The sequence below is a fragment of the Lepidochelys kempii genome, chromosome 16 (assembly GCF_965140265.1).
Source record: "Lepidochelys kempii isolate rLepKem1 chromosome 16, rLepKem1.hap2, whole genome shotgun sequence".
NCBI lineage: Eukaryota > Metazoa > Chordata > Testudines > Cheloniidae > Lepidochelys > Lepidochelys kempii.
Genome location: NC_133271.1, coordinates 26,199,620 through 26,217,114, shown reverse-complemented (window position 1 = coordinate 26,217,114; position 17,495 = coordinate 26,199,620). Strand labels below are relative to the sequence as shown.

The 17,495-nt window shown below is 38.4% G+C and overlaps 1 protein-coding gene across 5 annotated transcripts in view; it reads left to right on the top strand.

The window, feature by feature from the left end:
• The window catches only part of DENND1A (DENN domain containing 1A), a 381,020-nt gene that overhangs the window by 168,665 nt on the left and 194,860 nt on the right, over positions 1-17,495 (top strand). For all 5 annotated transcript variants that reach the window (XM_073313958.1, XM_073313955.1, XM_073313954.1 and 2 more), the window contains 3 exons: positions 4,156-4,225; positions 5,438-5,518; positions 9,181-9,234. In XM_073313958.1, the coding sequence (XP_073170059.1) occupies positions 4,156-4,225; positions 5,438-5,518; positions 9,181-9,234 (205 nt within the window). The remainder of the gene's footprint in view (positions 1-4,155; positions 4,226-5,437; positions 5,519-9,180; positions 9,235-17,495) is intronic.

The window sequence follows — 17,495 nt, the reverse complement described above, 5'->3', positions numbered from 1 at the left end:
TTTTAACGCGGTCCCCGCGTTAACGTGGTACCACACATGGATCCCAAATCCCGCATTCTAGCGAGGGTCCGGTGTACTGTGCTGACAAAATTAAGCATTACCAACACACTGCATTATGCAGCCACAGCAATTTAAATATGTAGTTAAATGTTATGAATGGCAGAAAATTCTCGGGTCTGTAAAAGGGAGTTTGTAGGTAGCATTTCCAATAAAGTGCTGAAAGACCCTCAGAGGATGAGTGTGTAACACAGAAAATACAATGGAATGACAGTAGATTTTCTGTGGAGGTGCTATTACTCCAAGGGCATTATGTTACCAGTACTGCCTCATACATTGTACCAGTGATAACAGAGAAGGGGATCGTTCCTTTCTTGGTGAGAAATCTCCCTCAGTCACACAAATAATCTGAAATCAAAGAAGATATCTAATCTTCTCCAAGTCACAGTTATTAAACAGTTACAGAGAAAAATAACCTTCTTTCCAAAACTGAGAAGCTGGAAATGTACGTTTTTGTATTAATGGGACGTTAACTTCTAAAGCTAATGCTGAATTATGTAATGATTTTAATTGCAGTTAATATATGAGACTAGTGGGCAGTCGAGCATGTGAGAGAAATATGCTGCTGTCACATATCAAGATCTTCTCTCACTGCCCTACTTATATATAATATATCTGCAGCTCCATAATATGGTTGTGTTTAAGGAAGATGCTCTTGGCTGTGTGCATATTTTGTTTCTTTTCTTATACCATTGCTCTTACTACTTGACTCTACCTGACAGTAATAAAGTTATCTCTGATTCCTACCCAAATCCTTACCCTTTTAAGGAGTAGTGTGTGTGCTCCCCCAATTCCCCCACCCATCCCAGTTATCTGAACACCAGTCAGGCAAATTTTGCCTTTCTAAAAGCAAAATACAGGGAGTGGAAAAAGCCTGTAGAAATATCCTTTCCTGCCCCGCAGGTCTGCCTCGTACACTGAAGTAAGACCGTGTCTTTAGACAACTGCTGTAGGCTAGAAGCCTGCTGCATTTATACCCAGATGAAAGGGGCAATGCAGAGTCTCATGGGGATTCTCCACTGGCTACATAAAGCTTGGTAAGAAAGCAAGGAGTCAGTCCGTGACAGCTTAGCAAACAGAGCACAGATCCCCAAAGGCATTCTCTTGTATGCTTAATACTGTACCTTATAGAAAACGGTAGTCTAAACATCTAGACCTTTTATAGATGTGTTGGTTTGGCAAAGTCATTCTATGTTGTCTGTAATTCTGTTTGCTAATAATTTCCTGTTTGAAACAGCAACGTTTCTAATTTCTGGATATTTTTGTATCATTCTTCCACTCACCCCTCACCCCCGCCCTGCAAGATTCTTATATATCTCCCTAATAGCCATGGGTGCCCGACATTCTTGTGATGTTGCCAGCTTTGTAGTATGAAACATGAATGCGTTTCATCACCACCCAAATTGGAGATGCTAATTTTCAAACTATAACGTTGTTTAAAACCATAAAATACTGAACTAGATCGGCTACACTGAGCTGTGAATATTACTTGAGAGAAACCGGACAAAATAGGAGTAAAAAGTGACAGGCCAGGATTATAACCATGTCCAATAAGAGAGATGAATGAGCAGTAAGGAAAAATAGGGAGTGAGCAAGTGTAATAGAAATGGCAGTACGCCTCCCCTCACCCCGAACTGTGTGCAGAATGACCGTCAGTTCAGACATTTTAGCAATGTGTAAATATAAACATTTATCTGCACTTTTTTGTATACAAAAACTATTGACTAGCTGCTGACTGACAGAGTTAAAATGGAATTTGGATCCAATGTCCTTGCAGGCAACTGAATAAAACCTATAGAGTTGGCATGTGTGGCTTAATGAAGCAATACAGGAAACTCTGTTGGCTCTGTAGCAAGATAAGGTTCAGCTGTGAACTCTGGCCTCCCAACAGGGGAAAACAGTGGCTCTTTGAAGAAGCATACAACCCAGAGTTTGGTTTCAAAACCTCAACACTGCCATCACTAGATAAGCATCAGTCAGTGCAAAAAGGTGCATTGAAACTATGCTGCCACAGCCAGCCCCAAACTCTGTACCAAAAGGACTCAAACTTGAATACCAGATGATTTCTAAAGGGCTACCTTGTAACAGTTATTAAACCATTAAATGTCTCATTCTGAGGAGATTGGTTAGATTATATTCATCAAGCATTCTGTGAGGATGCAACCCAGTCAAAATTAGAAATTGGAATCTCTCTCATTTACTACTTATAAGCTATTGACAGAAATCTAGTTTAAAACAAAAATAAAACTTCTAAAATATTATAATTTTGATTTTGTAAATGACATTTTCAGCTAAGAAGTCCTGCCTGATTAAGTCTAATTCAGCATGTCTTCCTTGAAGTAGGTTTTCTTTTTCATATTGTTAGCTTTAAAAAAAAAAAAAAGCAGCCTTAAACCCTTCTTTTGAAAAATATATTTTGATGCTTGTATGGGTTTGTTTACCAGGTTCTTGTTAATCTCTGTGCAGGAGTCTTATTCTGAAAGGATTTCTTGTTACTATTATAATAGCTTTTAACTCGGCTGAGGTTTATTTAACTAAATGGGAAGAGAGAAACTTATCTGTCTAATCCCTCTTGAATGTTTACATTGTGATGCCAAACTAAACGTTGTTTAAAGTGGTAATTCTCTGTCTGTGCAATAGTCAATATGTGGTTCCCAGAGTCATTTGAAACATATTAACATAAGCGATAGTACTGTCATATAATGTGAAAAGCTAAGTTGCTTATCAGTATATTTTGATAAGCTACTTAAATTTTACAGTAGCATTTGCTGGCTTCAAAACAAATGTTAATGATGGAGTGCTGTTCACTTTATCTGTCACGTATATTGCTTCTCACTTCATTTATTACTACAAGCTGTACAGTTAGTAACCATAGGGGCCCTGATTTCTTTACAGTTGGCAGGATGTAGTCATATTGTGTAAAGGCTGTAAATTTTGTCCAACTATATCAAAAATATACTTTATTTGCTTCACAAGGCATCTGTGATTAACAGAGAAATCACTTTATGCTTCGTACTCCTAGCTTCTCTGTTCACTATAGCTTAGGGAAAATTCCTTGCAGAGATTTAAAAAATAATCAAAGATCCTTGCCATGCAAGAATGGTACAAAATCCAAGCAAAGCTTCCTACAGCACAGAATAGTGTCTTAGCTGTCTGTCCTTGTTTATGTGCAGTGGAAATGTCCCTAGAAGGCATAGCAGTACTAAATAGCCATACAGTGTGAAAAAGCAGATACATAATTTTCAGCATGTTCGCGCCTTTGAAAGTTGACTCTTCGTTACTGATTATTGTAAAGAACTGATATGCTATAAATGAGGCAAATTTGCATTCAGGGTAAGAAGTATTCTTGGTCTAACTACAGCTTGAATAAGTGGAATTTTATAGATGCTGGGTAAGAGAGTATACCCATCATTCTGGTGATTCATTGTAAAAAGAAATAATTTTTTAAAGAATATGCAAATAATGTTATTGTAATAAAAAAGAGGGGGGCAGGATCCAATTACAGAACAGCCACCTTTTCCTACCCTTTTTATGGCCCCAACAGCTGCATTTAGGGTCAGTAATTAAGCATGCAGTATGGGAAAATTTTGTATAATTAAAAAAGTGTGCAACAATATGTGCACTTAAAAACAATTCCAGAATGTTACCAATGACTGCATAGACAGTTATGACTTCTGTATGATCATCCATTTGTTGCATGTGCAGTGAAATGAGTTTGGAAATGGTGGCCTTTGTTATGAATTTCCAGCATTGATTTCTCCGATTCTTAGACCTACTTTCACCCATTGCTGCTTTTCATGGTGGTGCCATGCTGTGGCCAGAAGCTCCAGGAGTGATTATTAGAAACTCTGCAATCAAAGGAAGGGGACCAGTGGCCGATACATGCTGCACTGCAATGGCCCACCCTCCTGGCCACACCCACTGCAGGAGAGAGTACTAGCATACCTTCCTGCCAGCCATTTATCAAAGTTTCAGCTCAGATGGTGTGGCTTTTGTTAACGATGCATCTACTGTGTATAGCAAAACTTGCGAATCTAGAATTACATGATGATATTTTCAAGTAACTTACAGTTGTGCTTTTTCCTTTTTGTTTTTTAGTTATCTCCCATGGTTTGAAGTCTTTTATAAGCTGCTTAACATCTTGGCAGATTATACAGCAAAAGGACAGGTACTTTTCTGAGCTCTCTCATTTTGCAAACATTAAATGTCCTAGATAGGGTGAAAACTAACCATATAGGCAGTATGCTCATAAGAGAATAGCCAGTTGAATTGTCAATCTGTACCATACAGTCCTATAGAATGGGCTTTATGATCTACTTAGCTACTCTCATGAAAAGGGCTTTGAGAAATGCAACACATTTTAGGTTAATTTTGGTATCCAAGAAAGAGTCATTTGAGAGAGCCAGGTACAGTTTAGTTAGGCAAGTACCATGAAAGTTCCTCCAGAATTCTGTTAATGTACCTTAATAATGGCCATAGCATCCCTGCAGTTCTGGTATTGGGCCTCCTGGAAGACAGACAGACTGTGCTTCCGGGAGTGTTGGACAGATGTCTTCTCTAAACCTATTTATGTGGTGCCCCGATACAGATTTGAAACGAGGTCTGCTGAGGCAAAAGGCCTTTTTCCTGTTGCTCATCCCATCTGTCTTACCAATGTAGAAGACATAGACCTTTGCACTTAAAAGTGGGGTGGTGTTGTGGAATTCAAGTATGCTCTTTGATATTTCATTCAAAATATGAACTGAAAATACTAAGGGTCAGTTCTAGGACTATAAACGAAAGTTGGTGGTGCATGGAGATTGTGCATATTGTAGAAAACTTTAGACATTGTATGTATCATGTATGTTTCAGATACGATAGGCTACTGCAGTACTGTTATAAACTGACTGGTTGTCATATGTTACTGCCTTGATTCCCTTACCATTTCTCCAGTAATAGTCGTATTTTGCATTTTATCACACTTGTACAGATTAGAAGAAGAAGGAGCGCTTGCCTTTTTATAATGATGTCTTCAGCGGAAAGCAAATAGTTTCTGTTATGAAAGAGTTGCTATGGAAGCTGGCCCTCCCTGGGATGAAATTGTAGTAATGCATAGGATGGTTCCCTCACTGATTTCTTGAAAGATTTCAAAACGTAGAAACCTACATGTGGGAAGATGTATTTTGTTTCTAAAAGCAGCATTTCATATCGCCAGGATATTTGCATAGAAAATAGTGTCATTTCCTTTGAGTCTGCCGTATAAATCCTTTTGGCATCTGTTCCTCACATTTGCAAGTGATCTAGCCTCAGAGCACCCATATACTTACATCTCAGTGACTGGCATGAGATGACAATTTATTGTTTAGTGTTCCTTTATTAAGCAGGTACCTTTTTATTTCAGGACAGTCAGAGGAATGAACTCCTAGAAACACTTCATAAACTTCCCATCCCTGACCCAGGAACACCTGTTCATCTCAGTGTGGTAAGTGAGGGAAAATAGCAGCAAACTAAGGAGACACATTTTCATTATGTAACATTGTAAGAGGAAAAACATCAAAACAGCGCTTTCTTCTTTTTGAGTCTTGTAGCAGATTATATTGTTTTCCCTCAGGGACAGGGAGCTGTGCATGCCCCCTTTCCTGTTAAAGCCCTGAAGAGCCTCTCCGTTTCCCTAGTGTTAATCCTGAAAAGAGTCCCCATCCTTTGATCTGTAGAGGACTAGGTGGGATTCTGTATGGACACTTGTGAGCATTGCTCCTTATCAGCTTGAGGGGTCACTGCGGAGCAACACAACACTCCTCTTATTGGGGTTCATGATCCTATCTCTGCAGCACTCCCAGCCCCTGCTGGCCTGCATTAGGAACAAGACTGGGAAGCAAACTCAGAGTTCCCTGCCTGGCAGAGCAACACTCTGAGCACTAACACTTTGGTGCATGTGATTTTGGTGGTTTTTCCTTCCTTCCCACCTGAACAATAGTTACTCCTCCTCACACTTGCATTGAGGTTGTTATATTCTGCTACAGTCTTAGTGGAAAAACTAGTGGAAGAACTTACGCTTGGGTTGGTGGGGCTTTAAGGGAAAGATTTCTCTTTGTTTTCTTCTAGTTGATGTTTGCGGATCAACCTTGTGTTCTGGGCAGCAATTGCTAAAACCGAAAGAGCCAGTGAAAAATACTCAACAACATGTTGCTTTGTGTGCTGCTTTGGCTTTTAGAATTCACATTTAGAACTGCTGATGTACAGCTACAGCTCTGCTTATCTGTCTCCCTCTTTCATTTCCCTTTCCCCCTCCTTTTAAAACTAACTGCTGGCTACAAACAGCTTACTCTCATCACTCCACCCTGTAATGTCAGTCGACAGGTAGCAGTTGTTTGGCCTAGCTAGGTCACCAGCTGGCAGTGGAGATGACCTAGTCCTATCAGGGAAAGCTATTGTATGAACAGCATGTCTGCCTGACCTAGAGGACAAGCTGTCTCAGAGACAGGATGATCTGTTGGGATATTTCAGTTGTTTCATACCAGTGGTTTCAAGGAATGCTGTTGGTCTCCCCTTGCCTCAAACATTTCATGAGCACTGGAGCAGGAAAGAATATCAAAGGACAGCTTAGGGACTACTTTTGTTTTGGGCTATTTAAGCATTTTAGTTTAGCTGTTTACAAGTTGATGGATCTGTAAGAGCTTGTGGAGTTTTTTCCTTTTAATTGTGTAGTCTCCATATTCCATTTCCTCTGTTCCTTTTCAATTCAAATTAAAATAGTGACACATTGGGAAGCTAAAGTCTGCATTGCATACCAGTTTTATCTGTAGTCAAAGTAGCTGTTTCAGCTACTAGATATTTCAGCCGAAAAATTGTTCATGAAGTATGGAATGTATGATAAATCACTATATACAACAGAATTGTGTGACTTGTGGAAACATTACAAGAGCACAACAGCCCCCAAAAAACTTTAACACAAAATAAAGTGCCAGTGTTATAACACATTATAAAATTCAAAATAATATAAAATATACAAAATATTAACTTACAAACAAAAATACAAAGTGTGTCTAACTACCCTCACTTCCCAAAATAAGAACATCAGAAATGTCTTGCATTATCAAAGTAGCAAATAATAAAACAAAAATAGTTTCCTGGAATGTAAAGCAAGTAAATTTCTCCATTAAGCAATTCACAAATTGCAGTGGTGTGAAGCATCATGAAACTAGGAAACCAACATAAAAACTAGACAGTTTTTCAAATAGCTAAAAATAAAAAGGTGTACGCAAAATAGCTTTCCAGTTAAATTACTCAAACAGCATTATCTTCTTTAACATGTCATGGATTAAGTAAACTGACCATAAAACAGGATATCAAATTGCGAGTTTTGGTATTTGAAAGCCATGAATGAAAAATATATGGGCCTTGATCCTGCAAAGACTTATGTATGTACTTCACTTTGCACACATGGCCTTCAGTATATGGCAACATTAGCAATTGATGTAACATACAAACCTCTTCCTTACTTTTTGTACTTATTCCAGCCTCCTCTTACTTCTGTGGGTTGATTTAAAACATTTTGGTAATAGAGAATGGATTCCCATTTGTTGTCATCCTCCGACCCGTAGTGGAACCATTTATTGCACCTGGAAGAGATAATTTGTTCAGCTTTGTTTCTTTGTGCTGCACAATCATTTAATCATTGAACATGTTTTAAAAAAAAACATTTTAAAAGTCGCATTGATGTTTCTTTGCAGTGGCCAAGTTCTGTAGTTAGATAACACTGTTAATTAATTTTATCGCTCGCAGTCTGTACAATCAGTTATTGTATCAGTCACATACAGTTGCTGAAACTTGCTGCATCTTTACAGTCAAGGCTTTTCTGTATTGTATGTTTACAAATGTGGAAATGACATTATATGTTTATAATGGGTTCTTCTCCCATATAGTAATATTTTTACCACTGCAACTCTCTAGCTCTGTATTTATTTTTGGGCTAGTTTTTGATATAACCAATGAATGGATGTTTATCTGCTCATTATGCATGTCTTAACCATGACCAGCTGGACTTGAAGCAACAGCATCTGCTATGGACAAAATTTGCCATATGCAAACTTGGTAGTTTGTCTATCTGGTGTGGTAGATCAGGGCATCTAAAGGGGGTACTTGGCAGGTTGGAGCATTATTTGGTGCAGATTTTTGATACCATCTACTGTGAACTTTCCAAACCACATAGCAATGCAAATATGCATTGCACAGGGCTGCTTTGTGTTTCTATTAGCCATGGGATTCAAGAGACAATAAGCAGGAGAATAGTTAATAAATTATATACCTTAAGTTAGAAAAAAATCCTATTCCCAAAAGTTGTTTGCTTTCTTAAATGGTGGTGCTTTTTTAATTTCACGGTATATATTTCCCTAGAGGAACTCTCATTTATTCTGCCAGGTGATATAATTTTGCAGAGCTTCAATCATTCTCAAGCAGTCATCAGGAACACTCTTAAGGTACCACTGGAGAATCCTATAATATATAAAAGGAGATATGTCAAGGAGATCAAGAGCAACCATTGTTATTGCATCAGAACTCTTTGTATTTCCTACAGCGATTGGGGAGGGTAATTATGAGAGTTCCCTCGTTTAACACAAAGGGTGAATTACCAGTCAGTTTCATTCTCTGAAAGTAGGAGCCCTTTTTAGATACAGCTCCATCTCTTTTGTTGCCTAAACAGTGAAACATATTAATATTGTACTACCTTAGGCCAAAAAGGAGCTAGCTGTTGTATGTTCTGTACTCAGACATGGATCTTGTAGTGGGCTGAGGAAAGATGGTCTGAATTACAGAAAGCTTTGGAGTTCTTCTGACATAGCCTCACACTATTTATGACCTATGTGTATTAATACATCTGAAGTACAAGAATTACATGTAATTTATCCTTTTAAAGATATTTGATACTTTGTAACTCAACATTCGATATAGTGTTTTTTTAACCTTGAGAAAAAAATCTAAATTTTGAAATCAATGACAAAATGATCTAATTGGTAATTGATATAAAATGTTGTTATATATTAGTTTCCTTTTGCAGTTATGGGCTCAACACATTACTGATTCCAAGCAATATTTTGTATTTCTTTTAACTATGCAAAAATAATTTTGTGTTTTCCTTTCCAGCATTCTTACTTTAATGTGCCTGACATCACAGAGCTTCCTAGTATCCCTGAAAATGTGAGTAGCATAGAGGATTATACATTTTACAGTTTTTCCTTTTAATTTCAAGAACAGCAAGACAAAAAGCTATCCTCACTTAGAGCTAGTAGTTCCTGTTACATGATATTTTGTGAACTCGTACTAGATATTGAAACTCTTCCACTGTTTATCTTCTCAAACATTAAATATTGCTGTACCAAATTGTATTACAGGATGTCTGCTGCTAAATTGCTTCTGCAGGATTAACCAGTGACACAATAAATTAGCTTTTTCCGTAATTACTGTAAATGAACCCCATAAAACTTCTCTCCAGTATTCTCTCTAGAGCAAATGATTTTCAGTGTCATATGATGAGATTAAATTGTCTATTTAATTAAGAAAAAATATCAAGTGAATGGGAAGTTGTGACAGAATAATGGTCTCTTGATATAAATGCGAAATCAAGATGTTTATTTTCAGAGATGCAGACATTAATAATTAGTGTTCCCAAAAATAAGGATATTTAAAAATAAAATAGCTTATTCTGCAATAGGTGTCTTAGTGGCTGTTTCTTACCACTATTGATAAAGCTTGCTGCTTTCTGATCGGTTTGCAAGGCAAACTTAGTTTGAATGAATGAAAATATCTTTGATAAAAAGTTATTATTTAAGAGAAACACTTACAGTTTCAGCCCACCCAAAACTGACTGACTAAAAAACTGACTATTTTTGCTAATGTCTGTCAATTAAGGAAGCTCAGCCTTCTAAGTGCCATTTGCCAATGTCAGATACTATAATAATCTATTTAAAACTGAATTGTTATCAAGTACAGATCTGTGAAGTATTTTTCAAAGTGACGCCATGGCAGACCATTTTGGGATAGAGGAGGTATGAGTGTGTGCAGCTGTGCATATGTATGAATGAGTGAGGCAGATGAGAAGTTTTATCTATTTCACTTTTACCTAAACAGGCAAACTAGAAAGGTATGTTGTCAAAAACTTTAGTTTTTGAGATACGTTAAAATTGTGTACATTCCTGTTTTATAAATCCTAAAGATCTTTTTTTTTTTTTAAGAAAATTTACAATTTCACCATGAGCCAATAATAAAATAGCCCTGGCTTTTGTCACTTCCAACCCACTTGCCCCCAAATTAAAGTTTTGTGCTCCCTCTGCTGGTTTCCCAACTACAGTTAATATACCCGGTTTCCATAGTTCTGCTGCTGCCATCAATGATGCTTCAGACTCGGTAAGCAGAACAAAAGTATAACTTCAGTAACTGACTGACTGTGCATTTTTATGAGACATAGTTTCTGTTTTAAAATTAAGCTGATCAGAAAGATTGAAAAATACACTATATTGAAGCTGTTCTTAATGTTTTCTGAAGTTTTTTATAACGCTATTTATTGTTTTGAGTCAAGAATGTTAATGATGAGTTTAAATATCTCTAGTTGAAGACCATAATATTTAAAATGCCAAAATTGCTAGGGCTTCAGAAGGGGTGAAGTGCAGTTGTTTTGTATAAAACCTCCTTGGACTTTTCAAGATATCACCTTTGGTATTTTCTCCCACATTTTCTATCCTGCCCCACTGGTGTGTTCTTAGTGTCTTCACAATTTGGTGTCTGAATTCTGGCTAAGCGCTGGGGCAATAAATTCCAGTTTTCTGGACTTCTCTGCAGCTTGGTGGATACACTGGTAGGAGGTTTTAAGGCTAACTTCCTCTTTTGTGAAGACAGCATGCTTCCTCTCTGCCATACCTACACAGTGGCAGGCAACAAATCAAGAGCTTGGTCTAGTATCCAGATGCAGATTATTAAGGATGATGGCCATGTAGACAAATTGGGATGGAGGAGCATGGTAGGGACCTTTTAAGCAGACCATGGGACTGTCTTAAATGATCACAAAGGGACCAATAAAGGTCCGTTGCGTACCACATAGCTTTCTAATGAAGGTTGAGCGGAACTTTACTCGGTTTCTGGGTTTTTTTGAGTGGTTTCTTCAGAGATACACTTCAGCCCAGTGTTCATACAGTGTCTTGTACAGATTTCACCATACCTCAGATGTGTCATCAGGGGAGAGGTCTGCAAGTGTCAAACACAGAGAGGACCTAGCTGATATTTGCTGGCCTTGACCACTCTTTAGACCTCCTTGTTGTGGGCCTTTTCCAAATCTGCCTGCCTGACATCTCAAAGTCTTGCTGCTAGATAAAGGACAAAACCTTCTGAGGTCAGATGCTGCACCAAAAAAAAAAAAAAATCCATTTGTGTTATAAAAATAAAGAATCCAGCCAGACCTTCTAATTATTTATTAGTGTGTTGCTTGGTGAGTTTGTGCAGCAGATGTTTGTCCTTTGTTTTTCCCATTGCAAATATACATAGTTACCCGCTTTTCTGTAGATCTTTACATTACCATTAAATTTAATACACATGCTTTATTTATTTTTTATGGCATTGGTTTTCCTAGAACTTTGATACATTAGAAGTAATACAGGACTTACGTCCTGAAGCTAAATCAGCAGTCAGTCTGGTTTGAATGAGTATGGTATCTTTTCCCAAGTGGTGGTGGTGATAATGTTTTAATGCTAATTTGTCTTCTTTCATCTAATGATCTTAAAGATTTTACAGTGAGGCCACCAAGGAGGTTGGGAAGTATTATTCCCATTTTACAGATGGGTATGTTGAGTCACAAAGAGATTGAGTTGGGAGTGATCAAATAATAAATCACCAGCAGAGATTAAAATAGGATACAGGATATACCACACAGTACTGATTTCAGAATGTATAGTTTTATTTACCTTCAGTCTGTTACATCTGCAAGTGACGTTGGCTTGAGTTCTAAGGCAGGAGCCAACTTCCCAAAATATCTGTACAGGAGACATGATGAATGCTTGTGAATCAAGGCTTTTATAAAAGAAAAGGCTTTGGACCAGAAGGACTTGGAAACACTTTGAAAGCTTAATGTTCAGTCTGAAGGAGAGGGGATTGCCTTGTGTTGCTAAAAAGCATTTCCTTTGGATCATTGGTTGGTGTTGATAGGCTTCAAAGGGAATAATGTGGTCCCAGCAATGTGGATGATGGGGGCTTTAATGGAGGGAATAGAGAGTTCTGATAGAGAATGCAGAGGAGACAGATGGGAATAAAATGGAAACAACAACTGATGTGATCATAGAATATCAGGGTTGGAAGGGACCTCAGGAGGTCATCTAGTCCAACCCCCTGCTCAGAGCAGGACCAATCCCCAACTACATCATCCCAGCCAGGGTTTTGTCAAGCCTGATCTTAAAAAACCTCAAAGGAAGGAGATTCCACCACCTCCCTAGGTAACGCATGCCAGTGCTTCACCACCCTCCTAGTGAAAAAGATTTTCCTAATATCCAACCTAAACTTCCCCCACTGCAACTTGAGACCATTGCTCCTTGTTCTGTCATCTGCTACCACTGAGAACAGTCTAGATCCATCCTCTTTGGAACCCCCTTTCAGGTAGTTGAAAGCAGCTATCAAATCCCCCCTCATTCTTCTCTTCCGCAGTCTAAACAATCCCAGTTCCCTCAGCCTCTCCTCATAAGTCTGTGTTCCAGTCCCCAAATCATTTTTGTTGCCCTCCGCTGGACGCTTTCCAATGTTTTCACATCCTTCTTGTAGTGTGGGGCCCAAAACTGGACACAGTACTCCAGATGAGGCCTCACCAATGTCGAACAGAGGGGAACGATCACGTCCCTCAATCTGTTGGCAATGCCCCTACTTATACAGCCCAAAATGCCATCAGCCTTCTTGGCAACAAGGGCACACTGTTGATTCATATCCAGCTTCTCATCCACTGTAACCCCTAGGTCCTTTTCTGCAGAACTCCATTCGGTCCCTAGTCCGTAGCGGTGCATGGGATTCTTCCGTCCTAAGTGCAGGACTCTGCACTTGTCTTTGTTGAACCTCATCAGATTTCTTTTGGCCCAATCCTCCAATTTGTCTAGGTCCCTCTATATCCTATCTCTACCCTCCAGCGTATCTACCTCTCCTCCCAGTTTAGTGTCTGCAAACTTGCTGAGGGTGCAATCCACACCATCCTCCAGATCATTAATGAACATATTAAACAAAACCAGCCCCAGGACTGACCCCTAGGGCACTCTGCTTGATCCCAGCTGCCAACTAGACATGGAGCCATTGATCACTACCCTTTGAGCCGGACGATCTAGCCAGCTTTCTATCCACCTTATAGTCCATTCATCCAACCCATACTTCTTTAACTTGCTGGCATGGGAATAAAATGGAAACAACAACTGATGTGATAAACTTAGTCCAATAAATTTTTATGCAAATTCATCAATCTAGGTCTCAGTGTAAGAAAAGAATAAAAACAAATTTTGAAAATGAAACCCTTAGTCTAAGGTTTGTTGTTTAAAGATGATTCTCAGCTACTTCTCAGGTTTCTACTTAATAAAAGCAGTGCTTTTTTTGCTAATGAATATCATTGTGTAATTGCACACTCGGGTTTTATCTGTCTGTCAAGGTAACTTTCATGTAGGATTGTGGTTTATATAGACAATAATATAAAGGCATTAAATGAACATAAATCTTTATAGTTTTTAAACAGTTGACCTGCATTTTTAATAATGCCACATACCATGGCAGTAATTACATTTTTAAGCCTCTATTAACAAATCTTTAGTAGTGCTAGATTTTGAAGTTGTGTGTAATGATTAATGGAGAATCACATAGAACTCCATTTGGAACATTAACAAACTTGTCGTAATTATCTGGCTTTGTGTCAGACCAGAATGGTTAATGATCCACAAAAGCATTTAGTGTGGACAGTTACATATAACACCTGAGATTTCACTATTTCAAAAGATTTCTTAGGATATATGAAAGATTTATGAATGCATTGTGACTTTCAGAAATAAACAAATTGGGTTCATTGCAGGAAATATATTACCAAGTAGTGTTAGACACACAGTATCCATTGTATTTCAGATTTGTCAGGTAATTTAGCTGTTTCAGAGATGATGGAAGTTTCTTTCTGATGTGCTGTGATATATATTCTTTGCATTTTACATCACAACCTCAAACTGCATGATATCTCACTTATTAAAATATATGTATCTGATTTAAGTTCTTGTGTTCCATAACTTTTTTCAAACTAGTAATTTTATATTCCTATAGCTAGACCATTTGTAACAGAATACTCACCTCTTTCTTCTTTCCTGCTCTCCAAAAGCTACATCCTGGCATTATAAAATATATTATGGATTACTTAATATGTTAAGCAACTGATAGATCTTTGAAGAGCAACTTTTAAATGTGTGACATTTGGAAGAAAATGTGCTTCTAAATAAATCTGGCCTATTCCAAAAGGGAAATTTACAAAAGACTATTAAATGAAGTTTAGACCTAGAGATGAGTAACTAGCTATGATAGTTTGAAAGAATTTGTTTTTCAGTGATGCATATACATTTTTAATGGCAGTTTAGCATACATAGAAGTTATGGTGCACTTACTATTACATTTGTGACCCCAGTTGTTGTTCCATTTCACAGAAGGGGGTACACTCAATTGTAATCCTATTGAGAAGTTCTCTTTGGGATGATGGTGAAGGAGGAGGAAGCAGGAGTGAGATCTTTTGGCCTGAATAAAATCAACAAAAAGTGCACATACCTATTAACAATAAAAAAAGAGTAATTGTTGAATGAATTTAGGGTGGGACTGTGACAGTAGCATGAAGGAGTTGTTAGGCTTCCAAATCTCATTGATTTTTAGTGGGATTTGGGTACCTGATTCCCTTAAATTCTTTGAGAAATCTCAGCTTTAATGTCCAAGGAGAGTTTTAAATGGTGAGAAATCAAATACATAACAACCGTACTGAGTACATTGGGACTTCTCTGTTTTCAAGCAGCTTGGTTCCTACTCATTTTCAGCTTAGCAACTTAGGAGGTGTAGCCACCTATTTTGAACTTATCTCAATTTTCTCTTTAAAGATGACATCTTTTTTTTATAAATAAATGTGCAAATCACTGCACATGCGTTGCCCAGCCTCAGTATCGTGCCATGGATCCTGCATGTTCTGTAGGTGCTCTCTCCACTTTCAGAAATTTGCAGATCTTTAGAGAGGAAAAATAAAACCATATAAAACTCTCCACATGTAGATATATAAATGTCTCAAAAAGCCACTGTCATGCTTAGGCAAACTTTACAAAACCTTAACAACTTTTCCCCATTAAATTGTCCAGTTCTCTTCCTTTATTTGCCTCTGCTGATAGATTTTTGTTAATCTTTTAAGCTTTCACTTTCTGTGTAGTTGATTCAGTTCAGGCAGAATTCAGGGATTCTACACTCCTTTTGCTGTGCCCGACTCTGCTAACGTCAGTGGAAGTTGCATGCTCCTTGAGGGAAGAATGGGCCCCCTAATATTTGTAACATCTTGATTCATACCACTTGGAAAAACCTGTGTCGTCACGCACTGTGTTTTGGCATCACAGAGAGATGGGTGTGTGGGGAAAGCAGAACTTTAAAGGAGACAGCTTCTGTTTAGACACAAATATCTTGCTAATCAGCACAGATGGGCCGAGAAATAGAGAAAAAGTACATGACAGTTTAATGGGGTTTTGGCAAAGTGTGTTGTTTTTTAAAAATATACCTGTATGTGGCTATAGGTTTTCCATAACAAGGGATCTAATGAGACCTGAATGATGTCTTTATACCTTTTTGTTCCTTACTAACAAAAGTGAGTTTATTTTTGAATATTTTATTTTTAAAAATCACCACAAAAATCCTCCAAAAATCAGGCGTAATTTTTGTCTCTAGCTCTTCCTTTGTATTTGGATGGCAAGCTGTGGAACATATTTTTGCACAGTATGAAGCTTCTTGGCAGACTCCTCAGGCCAAGTATTGGTGGTTTTAGAGTTATCTTTGGATCTGTCAAAAGTGCTAATGGGCTTTCTGAGCTTCTTTAAGCTTCTACATCCTATTTGATTTCTGCTTTTTGTGTTCTGCTTTATTCTATGACGATTAAGATCCCACTTGAACAAATGATTTGTCTTAATTTTGCTTTATCACATGTGCTGTTTGTATAAATATGCATACTTACCTTTCAGCAACCTATAGTACATCCACAAGCAATTTATTTTGAGTCAAATCCATTAATTTGGTCTTTTCTGGTGTGCCCTGAATCAGATTAAGCTTCCTATTCTAAAACTTCTTTTAAATGCAGTTTGCATTGAGTTTAAACCTTCTCTGCAAATTAAGAGCCTGTTTCTTCCAGCCTTGCTCAGACTGAGAAGCACCTTAGTCCATGAGTTAGTACTCCATTATTTTCAGTTGGGATTGCTTGCAGAGTAAGGTGTAAGTAAGGGTGACTAATATTTTACTCACTGTCATTCATGAGCCATTTCACTACTCAAGTAAAACAGTAGCAAGTGCTTCTCCCCACTGCAGTGTGTGGAGGGAACACTGGCAGAGCTGCCCAGAAGGGAATGCCTGCTGCAAGGGAGCATGGCCCTCTAGGATGGGGAGGAGAGGGAGTTGGGTAAATAGCTGCATGATGTAGCTTGTTTCTTTCTCAGAGCTGCATAAGTTACAATTATGTTGCATGGTCACTCTTTAACCTGAGCAGCAGCATTGAGAAGAGCTGTGCTGGTGTTCCTGCAGGAAGCATTCACAGGAATTCAGCTCTGTATCTGCCTGGATCTTGCCTTGGCTGCCAGTATCAGTAGCCCTGCCCCTAGCTGGTCTATTATTCTTTGAGTAGTGTCCTTATGGCACTTGTGCCCTCTGTGCCTTTGATTGAAAAATTTTGGTGGCAGTGCCCCGAAATGCACCCTACACATCCTCGTGCCCCATACTGAGGATCTGTGGAGCTGTGCAGGCGAAGGGCCCTCAGTTTCTTCTCAACCACCGCAGCCTGAGATGAAGCGCTAGTCTGCCTGCTTCGCTATACAAAGGTTATGCCTTACTCTAATTTTTTTTCCTTTTCCTTATACTTAAATTAATTCTATACTTTGTTTTGATTGTAGCAGGAGTTTGTTTTGGTAATCCCTTCCCTCCTGGTGGTGCTCTTTTCTTTTGTGATCCCCATTGTCCCAAGGTAGGCGAGGATCTCTGGGTTTCAAATGTTGCCTTGCTTGCTAGGAAGCTATCCCGGTCAGTGAGGGGCATTCCTGGTGTATCTGCTGCTTGGGAGAAACACACATTTCTCAAAAGTGTTCTGTCTGTTCAGCATTCAAAAGCAGAACTAGGAGATAAAACGTAGACTCTTAATGATGGAGCATTCTCGCTATCCAGCCTCAGATTGAGGCCAGGAGATTCTGGCTGGA